This window comes from Notechis scutatus, chromosome 2 (assembly GCF_049901735.1).
Source record: "Notechis scutatus isolate UNSWTSFEM ecotype Mainland chromosome 2, rNotScu1.2, whole genome shotgun sequence".
In the NCBI taxonomy this organism is placed as follows: Eukaryota; Metazoa; Chordata; class Lepidosauria; order Squamata; family Elapidae; genus Notechis; species Notechis scutatus.
In genome coordinates, this window is record NC_142010.1 from 127681828 (window position 1) to 127696045 (window position 14218).

Sequence of the window (14218 nt, forward strand, 5' to 3'; positions counted from 1 at the left end):
ATTATTTATTTATATTTGTCAATTGCTTACAAGATAATAGGTATTAAGTAAAAACATAGTTATGAATACATGGATACATATAAGAAAAATAAAAATATATAAAAGAAACAATAGGACAGGGACGGTAGGCACGTTGGTGCACTTATGCACGCCCCCCTAGACCTCTTAGGAAAGGGATGAGGTCAATAGTAGACAGTGTAAGGTTAAAGTTTTTGGGATTTGGGAAAAAAAAACCACAGTCAGGTAGAGTATTCCAGACATTGACCACTCTGTTGCTGAAGTCGTATTTCCTGCAATCAAGTTTGGTGCGATTAACCTCGAGTTTGTATCTATTGTGTGTTCTTGTGTTGTTATGGTTGAAGCTGAAGTATTCATTGACAGGTAGGACATTGCAATGTATGATTTTATATACTATACTTAGATCAGACTGAAGGCAGCGTAATTGTAGGTTTTCTAGGTCTAGAATTTCGAGTCTGGTGGCATAAGGTATTCTGCAACGAGTAGAGGAGTGGAGAACTCTTCTTGTGAAATATTTCTGGACTTTCTCAACTGTGTTAATATCAGATACGTAATGTGGGTTCCAGACTGATGAGCTGTATTCGAGTATTGGTCTAGCAAATGTTTTGTATGCTCTAGTTAGTAGTGTGATATTACCAGAGAAGAAACTACGTAGGATTAGATTAACAATTCTTAATGCCTTTTTGGCTATGTAGTTACAGTGGGCTCTAGCACTTAGATCATTAGAGATAAGTACTCCAAGGTCCTTGACAAAGTTTGGATCCTCAACAAGGTCTTGACTATTCAGCCTGTATTTTATTTTCTGATTTATTTATTTTTTTGCCAATATGTAGGACAGAGCATTTATTTGTTGAGATTTGAAGTTGCCATTTGTTAATTTTATTAGTATAAAAGAGCCTACATTCAGACAAAACACTGGCCTATACCATGTGGCTAGCATAGAGGGCAATCCTGATGAATTGAAGTGCTGGATGAAATCAGAAAATTGCGTCCAGAAGCTATAAGGCAAGACTGCATTGGCACAGTGGTTAGAATACAGGCTACTTCTGCTGACTGCCAGCCGCCAGCAGTTTGGCAGTTCGAGTCTCACCGGCTCAAGGTTGACTCAGCCTTCCATCCTTCCGAGGTCGGTAAAATGAGGACCCAGATTGTTGGGGGCAATATGATGACTTTGTAAACTGCTTAGAGATGACTGTAAAGCACTGTGAAGCGGTATGTAAGTCTAATAAGTCTAAATGCAATTGCTATTGCTGTACATAAGTTCAGTAGGTCATGTCACCCATGTCAACATCTGCAGGGACAGATGTTCTGAATCTCTCACATAAAACAGGGCAGGCGCACAATGAAGAACACAAGGTTCCTACGTACAGACGGGGCACAAGAAGCTTAGAAAGTGTGAGCAGCGTGCAAGGGATTGAGAGGAGGCGTCCTCCGCCTCCAGCAAAGCTCTGGGGCCACTGAAATGAGGGAATCTGAGCGGCCGCCGTCCAAGGATCCTCCTTCGGCCGTTGCGGGGAGAGAACGCGCCATCTCCACACCCCGTTTCAGGATGCGCAGCAAGAAAAGGAAAGAAAGAAAGGCGAGAGACGTTATTGGGTCCGCCAGAGCTCCTCGCGCATTCCCCGCACGCCTGGATTGGGTCTCCTTCCACGGCTTTGCCAATTGGTCTAGCGTAGGTTAACCATCCGTTCGCAACAACCTCTTTCGCGGTCGTTGATTCGGCCTCTCTTAACGCCGAAGCCGATTGGACAACGGGCGAAGTGCTTCGGTGGCTAGAGCGGTTCCGTTGTCCTCGAGCCGAACTCGATTTTTGGATCTCGGGGGAGGTGAGGGAGGGAGGAGGGAAAAGGTGGGAGCGACTTCGGCTCTCCGTTGCTCCTATTGGCCGGCGCTCCGCCGAAGAGAAAACACCTTTCTCATTGGCTGAAGGAAAGAGGGCGCCTGTGTCCGGTTGGTTGCGGGGCTCGCGCAGCCTTCGTCGATTTCGCTCTCTTCTCCCTTACGGGTGGGCGGGGCTCTACTTTCCCCGGCGCTTGGCGGCGTTGGCAGCGGCCTGAGGTGAGGAGGGGAAGTGTGGCGGCTTTGATGGTTTGGTGAGGTTTTCCGCCGAGGTGGGTAAAACTGTGGTGCGTGTGGGAACAAGGCGAAGAGCGGGGAGGTTGGGTGTCACGGGGAGGGTGGGGGGGGAATCACAAAAGCATGTGGGAAAGGAGCCTCGGAGGAAAAAAGGCTGGAAGGAGCGATGGGGAACAAGGAAAGGAGGCAACCGAGGGAATGGCCCCATGTTGTGGGAATAAGGGGTGGGCTCAAAGGCAGGCCATCGAGGGGCGGCGGACTGGAGTGGGCCGGAGAGCGCAGAGGCGATGTGGCGGTGGAAGGAGGGGTTTTTCATATGTGGCAGCCAGCGCTGAAGCTCAGCCCGGAGCCCTGGAAGGCTTCCCCTCCACGGGAGAGGAACGATATCCGTATCCCACGAAAAATAAAAAGGAAAGTAGAAGACGCCTTGGCTTTGGGGCGGGGGAGAGACTCGGGTCCTTTACGGATGAGGACACTCCTTTCCCAGGACAAGTTCACAAAGAACCGTTTACAAAAACAGGCTGCAGGGCAAGCTGTTCCGATTCAGGAGAAAGGTTCATCAAAAGCAGCCTGGTCAACGCCTTAAAGAAGGACGCAAGAAAGTCCTGAACTTGCCCAGGAGGGACACTCCTCGGGATTTGTTTTCCAGACCGAATGAGAGTGTTGTTCCCACATGCCCATAACCTTTAATTCCACTGTCATCCCCCCCCACCCCATCCCACCCCCGTCCAACCCAGGGAGAGAGGATGGAAAGAGGAGGAAGGCAAGGTAACACAATGGGGATGATGATAACTCGCAGGGGTTTAGAAAAAGCAAGTTGTTTGCTCTATTCTAGCAGTACTGTAAACTGTTGCCTGCTGCTATGTAGTATTTGCATCTGGACTGCGGCATTTTGGCATTAAAAAAGATGTTTTCAAAGAGAAATAGCTAAGGAGTGCAAATGTGAAATATGTTACTGCTGAAGTGAATTATAGTTATTGGTATTCTGGAAATATAAAGTGACAAAGCCCTGATGTGCCCTGTTTGCAATGGAAAGGTAAAAAAGAGAAGCTTGTATGTCTATGGAGATTCTCCATCATCCAGGTCATGGTTGTCCCAAAGGTGCTTTTTCCAGTTCCAACTGGACTTCCTTTTCACCAAAAAAAGTCCAGTTACCTTTTGGAAAAACCACCTGTGGGGCAGAGAAGCTTGTTGGGAGCATGGCTTTAGACTGAATTGTATATTAGTTAAGCTGATATAGAGAAAAAGAATGTCCTAAGATTGGAGGCTGAGTTTTCCTGTTTAATTATACAGCTCCATTCACACAGTACTAAACTAACTCTGGTTCGTGGCTTTAATGTGAAATGTGAACCCATTCCAAGAAAAATACATTTATTTATTTGCCAGATTACAAAGATGCATGTAAGTTGGGATAAATAGTTTTGGTCCTTAGGGCTTTTGCCACCGTATTGGTTGTGATACTTCTACCTTATGATCTTTGAAAGTAGTTGAAAATTGCACACTGTGAACATGCAGAGCTCGTGTTTGTGATCAACAAGACTAAAATAGCTTGGTAAGGGACTACAGTACTCAAAAGCCAATTAGCCAGATGTTGCTGTTCTAACATAGATGTTGTTCAGGCTTTGAAAAGGATAAACTTTTTTATTGTTGTTCAGTACCACAGAATGAAGCAGAAAAACAGACTAGATCTGACAAAGGAGTATTTGCTGTATTGGTTCAAAATAGATTGGCCACCAAAAACTTTGGATGTATTTATAGTGGCAGGTTTCTGAGATTATCAGATACATTATAGAATAATGATATGTAAATATAGAAAGCATAGTTAGACAGATAAGGTACACATGATTCATAATTATTTAAGGATAGGAAGGAAACTGTGGTTACTTTTAAATCTTTTTTCTTTCTTCTTTTTAGGTATTAAAATTGGACTGTGGCTAGATATCTTATGTTTGTGATAAAATGACAGCTATTTGTTCCATTTTATGTTAAATAGTTGGTTGTACTTTACTCCTTATTTAAAGTGCTAGATTAGAGTAACTTTTATATGATGTCCTAATCTGTGCAGTTTAGAAATGCTTTCAAATCAAATTTATTTACTTCAATTATAGATGTGTTGCATCTGCAGTGTAGAATATTAATAAACATCATTAACATTAGTTTCCACTTAAAGTATGCCAAATAATGTTCAATGGGTAAATAAAATAAAGCTTAAAAATCATAATTTATTCCTTAACACTTCTATTAGGCTGTTTATTTGGCATAGGAAGTCAATCTCCTTGATTGTTAATGATAAAAATAATTTCTTAATCTTCTGTAGTGACTAAAGTAGATAGGCAGCAGACAGAGAACTACACATTGCAACTAATACCGTAACAACAGGACTTTTATGCTCAGAACATTCTTTGACAACTCAGGACCATATGTTATCAGTACTGTACTTAATTTCAAAACTGCATTCAAAACTTTTAAAATATTCTCTACATTGCTGAATTATTTGCTCCAAAATTTTGAATTTATATGCAATGTTTCTATACTGTAGATCTTTCTAGAGCTGTGGAACTCTTTGGGAAAGGGGACTTCTTTCAAGCCAATTTGGTCCAGTGGTTGAGGCACCAAGCTAGAAAGCCAGAGACAGTATGTTCTAGTCCTGCCTTAGCTGTGAAAGCCAGCTGGATGTCCTTGGGCCAGTTACTCTCTCTCTCAGCCCAACTCATTTCGTAGGGTTATTGTTGTGAGGAAAATAGGAGGAGGAAACTGTTGGATATGTTCACTGCCTTAGAGTTATCTGTAAAAACAATGCAGGTGGGATACAAAAGAATAAGCAGATCTGAAGCTGTTCTAATTCTATTGTCTTCATTTTTGTCATGAAGTTTATTTGGTTATAGATTTATATTAAGACCTCACTTTTTTACAATTTAAGAAACTCCTTTTCCAAATTTTGTGCAGTTTATTTCATAACCATCACATCTACATATTGTATTTATAACATATACTATTTATATTTTATAAACTATAGTACCAGATATTACGGTCTGAGAATAAACATGTGTTTTTGATTTTTGGAATTCATTTTATTAAGCTAAAATCCTATGGAATTCTCTGGGAATAAGTAGCATTGAATTCAGTGTGGCCGACTTTTGAATAGGATTGCGCTTCAAGAGAAGATGGTCCTAATCACAGATGGGTTTAACAGATTGATGCAGCACTGACAAGGAGGGAGGCTTGCTGCCTACAATTGCACAGAGTTTCAGAAGTACTTCTGTTTTTTGAGTGGCTTTGAAACTGAGGTGCAGCATTCAAATAATTGTGTGCTGTCTGTTTATTCTTAAGCTCATTTGGTGGACTGTAAAGCGTGCAGTCACTTTGAATCTCTTTCAAGGAGAGAGAAGGAAAAAAATGAGTTTAAAAAAATGTAAGTTAATCCACCAAAAGCACTGCTTGCTCTTCTGGTGGCCATTATGTACATGATGAACACATGTTTAGAAATGTTTCATCAACATGGGATTCTTTGATAGGGTAGATAAATGGATGCTTAATATTTTTATGAAATCAGTCATTTTTGACCAAATTTTATAACAAACAAGTGCTTTTCTTATTCTTATAATTTCATCCAGATATATACTCCCTTGAATATTATAAGATGGTGGATATTTTTGTCAAATAAGTTATAAAACCAACAATGAATGTAAGGTGAAGTTCTATTTAAAGCTTTTCATGGGACACTATACAAAGCAATTATCTTTTTCTGCTCTTTGATAGGCAGAAATTCAGATATAAATTCAAATGCATCACATTGTGCAAGGATGGCAGTTAATTAATTTTACCAAGGGGTGACATGAAAAACGGACTGTTGTGGAGGGTTGAACCAATAGAATTATGAAAGTCCATAGACATGCATGCATACACATGCATAAATTGAAAAAAAATACCAATCACCTTCAAAATAAAAGCAATCCACTTGGGCCAGACAGGAATAGCTAAAGGTCTGGATGTGACCTGGGGGCCGTAAAATGCCCAATGACCTAGTCCAGTGTTGGTGAAACTTTTTGGTACCAAGTGCCAAAATGGGAGCGTGCATGCAAGTGCCAGAAACCAGAAGAACAGCCAACCGGTGCACATGTGTGCACTGGGCAGCTGCTCTTCTGGTTTCCAACACGCACATGTACATCGGCCACCTGGTCTTCCTGGTTCTGGCGTGCATGCACGCACAAAGATCAATTGGCTGGTGCACATGTGCGCTCCGAAAACCAGAAGATTATTTTCCCAGCGCACGCATGCACACCAAGCGGCTGCTCTTCTGGTTTCTGGGATTCCTGCGTGTGTGAAGACAGCTGGCTGGTGCACTGGAACCCGGAAGAGCAACGGGTGATGGCTCACATGCCTGGAGAGATGGCTCTGCATGCCACTTCCGGCACACGTGGCATAGGTTCACCATCACGGACCTAGTCTGATTAGTGTATACTTGTTGGATGTATTTTGATGTTCGTCCATCGTGTTTGAAGAGGACCTTGACATCTAACGGGTTGTGGGCTGTCCATGGTGTATCTGCAGGTGGCTGATAAGGCCTGTACGGGCACAGAATGTTCTACCACATACATCATACATCATAATTCTTGTTTTCTTATATGTATGTCTAAGTTACAATGATTGTGGGTGCACCATTGGGAGATTGGAAGTTAGGGATAGATTGTCAAGAGAAAATCAATGTGATCACTAGGAGTCAAAAACGATTTGATGGCAAATAAATCAAAATCAATGTCCAGTATTGTTCACCAGAAGTCAAAAATTGACTCAAAGGCACATTTAAAAAGTATTAGTGTATTTTTTTCCCCACAGGTTGCTGTGTTCTTGATCTTTTACTATCTCCGGTTGGGCAAGAGTCTGTCCCTTTCTAGCTTGTGGAACTTCATAAAGTATTAATGTTGTGTAAATATTAATGTATCTGATGGCTGGCTACAGATATTATAAAGCCAGTTGATTTTTCTAAGTACTCAGGTCTAACTCAGTTTATAAGAAACAGTCTGTTACACTTCTGAGCATTTAAAAGTGTTGTGATGTCAGGCAATCCACAACAGTGTTTAGTTTTCTGTTAGTATGCTTGGCTTCTGGCTGAATAGATTATTGCCTTTTAGAAAAATAGTTGCCTAAAACAGCCCTTGCTTTTATGTAATGCTTCTAGAATTGCTAGCTGATTTGGGGACAGTTATTCATGAGCAAGGATCAACATGCTTATTCTCACAGCAATTATTTTGTCTTTGGGGGAAACAACCATAACAACAGCTCTTTGTATAGCTAGAATAACTGATCTAGCCACTATTTTTTAAAGTATAATTCTGTGTTAAAAGCTGGAAACATCTTGGGCTACAGTCCAAAGTTGTCATTTGGTGTATAGACAAATACTGAAGACTTGTGCAGTGGTACACTAGAGATAGGGGTATCTCTGATATGTTTGATGATATACTGTTTAGTTATTAAAACATTTGATGGATATATAAAATGTACTAACTATATACTTGATTCTATTACATTCCTATACACTTGATTTTCTTGACTTAGCAATAGCAAGAGCACTTAGATTTATATACCGCTTCACAGTGCTTTACAGCCCTTTCAAAGCGGTGTTACAGAGTCAGCACATTGCCCCCAACCATCTGGGTCCTCATTTTACCAACCTTGGAAGAATGGAAACCTGAGTCAACCTTGAGCCGGGGAGACTCGAACTGCTAGCAGTTGCCAGTCAACAGAATTAGCCTGCAATACAGATAGTCCTCAAGTTACGAATGGAATGGGACCTGCCCATTCCATTCGTAACCTGAGGATTTGTGGGAGTGAATCTCATAACTTGAACGAGATCACTCCTTTCTCCCACATTTTGTTAATTGAATGTATGTTGAAGCAAAAGAAAGACATTGAAATAAAACATATTTCTTAATAGCCAGTAAATAATTTTTAATTGCAGTATTTGTTAACATTGTTTTCTTATTTGCATTCTTTGTGCAGCTGTGATCTTCATTTACTTTTTCCTAGACTCTGAGGGGGTCTTGTGCATGATATGGTAATATGATGATATTACTGATGGTATGCAACTAGATATGACTGTTTTTTCATTATTGGGGTGATTTTCCCCCCCACTTTTCTAGGTGTTTTAACATTGTCAAAAGTACTTTAGATTCAGTGTATCTGTTTTCTAAATGGAAAAAAAAAAGCAGGACAGTGTATAGCTGTATTCATAAGTTGCAACGCTTGTGGGATAATATGTAACTTGAAGGTTGCAGTTCTTGAGGCCTGCTTAAAATGTGTAATAAACTCTGAATTCTTCTAAAAGAAGTGAAGTTACCTTCTTCTGGGAACATTGGCTGTCAAGTAGAGAACAGGAAGTTATATCTTAAACAAAAACTGAACCTTTAGCATTTTGAAATGGGTATTTTTAGTTTCCCGACTGATGTTGGATTGTATAGCTAACAGAAGTTTTAGAATTCTAAGTATTCACTAGACTAAATGAGTAACCTGTAGGGGTTTCAGACTGTTGAATTTACAATGTTGTTGGCTCTGAGGACTTTGCAAACTTTTAGGAAATAGTTTCGTGAACCTATGCTAGCCTTACATTTATTCTTAATTTTTAATATGAAGTAAATTATCTTTTTTTTAAGTGACAGGGTATTATAGATATGCAAAGATTTTTGACATAAAATGCCCTAAGCATATTAAGAGATAAAACAACATTTACTGGTGGATTTGTACATATTGGTTTTAATATTCAAAGTATTCAAATTCATCAGGACTTCAAATCTAAATAATGGCTTTACCTATACCATTTTACCCATACTGAAAATTTTAGCATAGTTCTGTGTTTTTAAATACATGGTTGCAAGAAATTGATAATTCTATATCAGCAGCTCTTATGGCTATAAGATACCATAAGAGCTATGGAAGTTTTGATGGTGAGGAAAAAGGATCAAGAGATTAGTTGATGACTAGGAAGACTTCTTGTTTGCTTGTATCCATAGAGGATATAATTTGATTTTCTGTCCTAAGTGTTAATTTCAGAAATAATCTATCACTGGAATTAGAATTAAGCAAAACTGCTATCATCTACAGTGTAATACAATATGCTAAAAGCTTAGAACTAAAAAATGAAAATTAATCTGAGTATTTAAAGTTTGGAATATAGTAAAATGCTATTAGGCTATTCGTCTTCATTTAAATTTTAAAAGGAGTTAAGTTCAATAGTTTTATCGAAAATTTATACAAAAAAATAACACAACAATTTCTAATTATTTCTTATCCTGGTGGTAAAGCACCGTGTCGACCCCCGGGCATCGGACTTTTAAAAAAATGCAGACCTAGACACAACATTCATAAATTATTTTGTGTTTTAACGCATCATAAAACCCTTGCAACGCATGAGTCAAACCTTCTCAGTGTTCTCAAAATGTTTATTATTGTGTAAATGTAAAATACATTAACTTCAGTTTCAGAATACTAGTTGTTTAAACAGAGGGCAAAGTCTGCCAGATGTTGCACTGCCCTCGATAAGTTTCCCCTGTTCTTTGTTTTGCATTTTAGTGAAGAAACATTGAGTTTGGTAAAAGTCACTTCATTTGGGGGAATGCTCTTGAGTACAATTTATTTATCCCGCATAATTCTCTACCCTAGATTTTCTTTGTTAAAATAAATAGAAGTGGTAAATTAAATTCCCTCTGTACATTTTCGTTTTCAGAATCTGAAAAACAGCAACATGAACTGCTGTGTGGGTGCTTTCTGACAGAAGATTAGTGCTAAAAGAAAGAATCTACAGTCTTCAGCTAGCAGGATTTTGACAATTCTCCAGTTGCCTTGGGAGCTGGGGAGGTTGCTGTCTCTGAGCAGATATTTGCCATTTCCTGCCTGGATGCAAAGCAGTACTTGAATCACATCTGCTACTTTCATACTTGAGGAACCATATTCTTTGCTGTGTAATCAGACATTAAATAAGACAAGCTATTATGTCTAAGAAGCAAAACCAAAAAGGTAAGCTTTAATATAGGGGTAGTATAACTAAGAAAAAGGACTATATAATATGTTGCTATCAAATATGGAAATTTAGTCAGTGTTAAGACATTCATCAAAGTCAGGGAATTTTCTCTAATTATTCTCTTATATGTCTCTAAGGAAAAATCCTCTTCACATCTTGCTAAATAAATATAAGATTACTTTTCTAAAATATAATCCTTCATCCCTTTCTCAAGGAAAGAATGTCTTCAACATTTGAAAAACGTGAGACTTTCTAGTGTTAGACATTTAAACTAAGGAAAACATGAAAAGTCTAGCTTTGGTTCAGAACCGTCAACACTAACAAGTGCAAGACCTACTATGGGATTTGACTATTCTCTGTGCCTCATTTGAGGAAGTGGACCTCTCTCTAGGCAGAATTCCATCTTCCTGAGAAGTCAGTATCATTTTAAGAACTACTTCTTTGAAAGCATGAAAATGCGAGTAGATTAATTGGTACCGCTTTGGTGGGGAAGTAGCAGTGTTCCATGCACTTTTGGCATATAGCCACGCTGGCCACATGAACCCGGAAAATGTCTTCAGACAACACTGGCTCCCTTGGTCAAGATGAGCCCTGCTCCCTAGAGTTGGACACAACTGAACAGGGAATCCTTTACCTTTTTTTTTAACTTTAGGAACAATAAATCTTATTGAAAACTGACATCTATACCTGCTTGTTCATATTAATTAGAGATTGTATGAAAATTATATCTGTCTGCAAAAACATTTTATTTTATCCAGGTTTTGCAAATGAAAATTGCTGGTGATTTTTCCCCCCTTGATAAGGCTATCATGTATTTTTCATTTCCCTGCCCTCTCTTGGATGCTACTGATAATATGTCAAGATTCAAGGTTCACTATGTATGTTTGAGTTAACATGACATTTGGACAGGTTTTAAAGATCAAAACTGGCCTTTGAATTAGATTCAAAACAATGACTAAGAGTCTATTAAGGCTTTTAGGAAGATGTGGAAGATGTGTTTGCAGCATACTGAGTTTAAAGTGGATTGTTTCAACTTTGCTAGAAGTGCTGTGATCTGAATAATTGGCATGCGTATTGACCAGTCCTACTGAATAACTTTCAGCTGAAATGGCTAGATTGATCAATTATAGATTCCAAAACTATAGCTGTTCCCAGGCTTCAGAAGCATCCTAGGGCCGAATATATGATTTGGTTGTTCCCACCTCTTCCCAAATGGACATGAATTGGTTCCTCTCTTATGTTTTATGCAACCATCTTTCAAAGAGGCTACAATGGAAAAGCTTGATTACAGCTGGCTTTATGTACAAAAATGTGCCTTCCCCCAACCCTCTTTTTTTTTTTGACATTTTAAGGACATAGCTGATTGATTTTCAAATGCAGAAGAGGTCTTTCTGCATACTAGGTTGATCTTAAAGAATCTTACAGTAAGATGCTGATGTATACAGTAAGATACTGGTGTATCTTACAGAACTGTAACTAATTTGAAGTATAGATCTGCAAGTTGTATTCAGATCCCTGAATTCCAATGGCTAGGAACAAATTGCTAACTTGGCTGTGTGCACTACTTCCAGCTGTAAATTGTTACACTATTCATCCTGTGGAAAAAAGATTTTTGGCTCTTCTCATTCAGACATTTGGTTCAAATTACTATTTCCAGTGTCCTTAAAGCTAAATTATGGTTGAGTTAATAATCTGTGCTATAATGTTTAGAAACAGAACATATGAATTTGTATTTTAATTATGCATATTCTTAAGCTATTATTTTAGCTCTGATTTATATTGTCTAATTGCTTTATTTATTATTTATTTCTAATTGGTTTTTCCCCCCACAAGTTGTATTGGGTTGTAGGTGCAGAAACCAAAATTCTCCTCCACACTGCTGCGAGAGTCCAGGGTAGAGAAAACTCCTCCTTCTTTGTCATAGGGATTGAGTCTGTCAAGCTGATAAGACCCACCTCTGTTGCTATATCACCCAGCTTTCAACTCAGTCCCTCATCAGGACTGGACGAGTCTCAGCATGCACAAACAGGATTCTAGGCAAAGATAATAGTGATACAGCAAATGTCAAAGAATTCTACCTCCAGGTGCCCCGAGGGATCTGGTGGAGCCAGTGCCGTTCCGGAGAGCAGGGATCCGCTCTCAAACAGCGCCAGGGCTTTGGCCCAAAGTGCTGCAAACACGTGAAAGGCGATCGAAGTGAGTTTTTCCCGGTGTTAGAGCTTCAGCTCGTGCCGAGGCTTCGCACACTAGCCGCAGACCTTTCCACCGCCATTGCAAGGACACTTCAAAGAGAGTGCCTCTCAGCTGAGGCGGAGCATGATTCGGTCCATTACCTTCCTGGGCCAGCACCTCAATCAACGTGCTGTTACCAACATGGGGAGCATGCACACCCTGTCAGACCAACCAGGCCACTCTGAGGCCCCCTCCTCTAATGCTTCTTGGAGGCCGTTTTAAAAAAAAAAGGCATGAAAGGCCCCATTCAGCTAAGCGAGAGGTGGCGGCCAAGATCAAGGCCAAGGCCTTCACTACCAAGAAGGCCTCCAAATTGGAACTTAAGGCTGAAAAAAGGAGGCATGAGGCCTTGGAAGGACAATTTGCAAGAAGCTTGGAGCAAATTGGGGGGAGGAGCCAATCATCTCCTCAGTCTGGTGATTTGCAGGCCTGCCCAAAATCTGTATCCATGGCTGGAGTGGCAGAACTAGGCTCTACTCATCATTCACAGGCATGGTCTCCAGATAGGGCTGGTGAGGCTCTTCTTCTTCAGGACTTAAGCAGAACTGGCCCTAGTTTCAGACAGGCAGTCTGAGCATCAGAAGCACCCAATGCTTATGGGAATCCATCCAAAGGCAGGCATAGACAAGGGGCTGAAGCCACTTTTACACCAACGGCTGCTGGCCTACGTCCTGTGGAATCTCCTGTAACTAGTAGGCCTGAGGATATCAAAGAGGTAGTATCGGTGTCCATTAGACAGGGGATTGCTGAAGGATTTCAGCAATTCCTATGCCCCACTGGGTTAGCCCCTGGACCTTTCCATCCTTTTCTTCAGATAGTTCCACCTGAGAGGGCTGTGTACAGGAGGCCACCAGAGCAGGGGTTGCCTTCCTCTCGTAATGAATGGGTGGACTACAAGAAAGGGTGCTCCATGGGTCCATCTGACCAAAGCCACTCCTCTATGTCAGAGTAGGAGGAAGGGGAGGTGAGACACTCCAATTTTTCTGAAGATGAGGGTTTAAAGCCTGAGCAACCAACTTTTACAGGTCTTTTCCAACCCTCCTTGTTCAAGTTTCTTTTGTACAAGGCAAAAAATACTGCTCAGCTGGGTCCCGATGAAACCACAGCAGAGCCTTCTGGGGACCCTCAGCCCCAGGGTGATTCCTTGTTTTCTCGGCCAAAAGTTCAAACTGAAGTTCTTCCATCGCTCTAGCTGTTCCTGGACCTGGTGCACAATCAGTGTACCTCTCCTGGTTTGGGGCCAACATCTAATGATAGATGGTTTTATAATGTAGGTCCAGGCTTAGCCAAGGCCATTCAAGTTCCATCAGTAGATGCCCCTGTGATTGCTTCTGTCTCCATATCTGGAACACTGATAGAACCTGAAGATGTGCTAAAGGCTGATGACAAGTGGTCGGAGCAGACTCTTAAATGGACTTATCAGGCTATGGCCTGGACAGTCTGAGACTCCACCACAGCTGTCTTCTTCATGAGGGCATTACGGCGTTGGCTGTGTCAGCTGTAGGACCAACTGCCGGCTGGTGATATCCGCTCCCATCAAGATATCTAAAATCACCACAGCAGAAGAATTCACAGCAGATGCTACCTTGAATTCTGCAAAATTTGCTTCTAAAACAATGGCTTCTTTGTTGGCTGCCAGATGCCTTCTGTGGCTCCGGAATTGGCAGGCAGACTTGCAATGGAAATGGAAGCTTCCTTCCTCCCAGTTCACAGGCGATAATCTTTTTGGGGATGCCCTAGAGCCATTTCTAGTGGAATCCAAGGACAGAAAGAAGATTCTGTCCTCATTTTTCAAGAGATCGGAATCCCAGCAGACACCTTACTTCCGACCATCTTCCTTTCATCTGGAACCCAGCACCAGGTTTCCTCGCGGACAGA

General features: G+C 40.8%; 1 protein-coding gene across 5 annotated transcripts in view; it reads left to right on the forward strand.

Annotated features, from left to right (window-relative positions):
• The first annotated feature begins 1367 nt into the window (after nucleotides 1-1367).
• The window catches only part of SPATS2 (spermatogenesis associated serine rich 2), a 43847-nt gene continuing 30996 nt past the window's right edge, over nucleotides 1368-14218 (forward strand). The window contains exons 1-2 of one of the 5 annotated variants that reach the window (XM_026680786.2): nucleotides 1368-2076; nucleotides 9815-10104. In XM_026680786.2, coding sequence (XP_026536571.1) covers nucleotides 10080-10104 — 25 coding nt within the window. In that variant the 5' untranslated portion in view covers nucleotides 1368-2076; nucleotides 9815-10079. Of the gene's footprint in view, nucleotides 2130-2372; nucleotides 2863-9814; nucleotides 10105-14218 lie in introns of those variants that run through there. The other 4 variants (XM_026680787.2, XM_026680785.2, XM_087956145.1 and 1 more) reach the window with 4 other exon arrangements.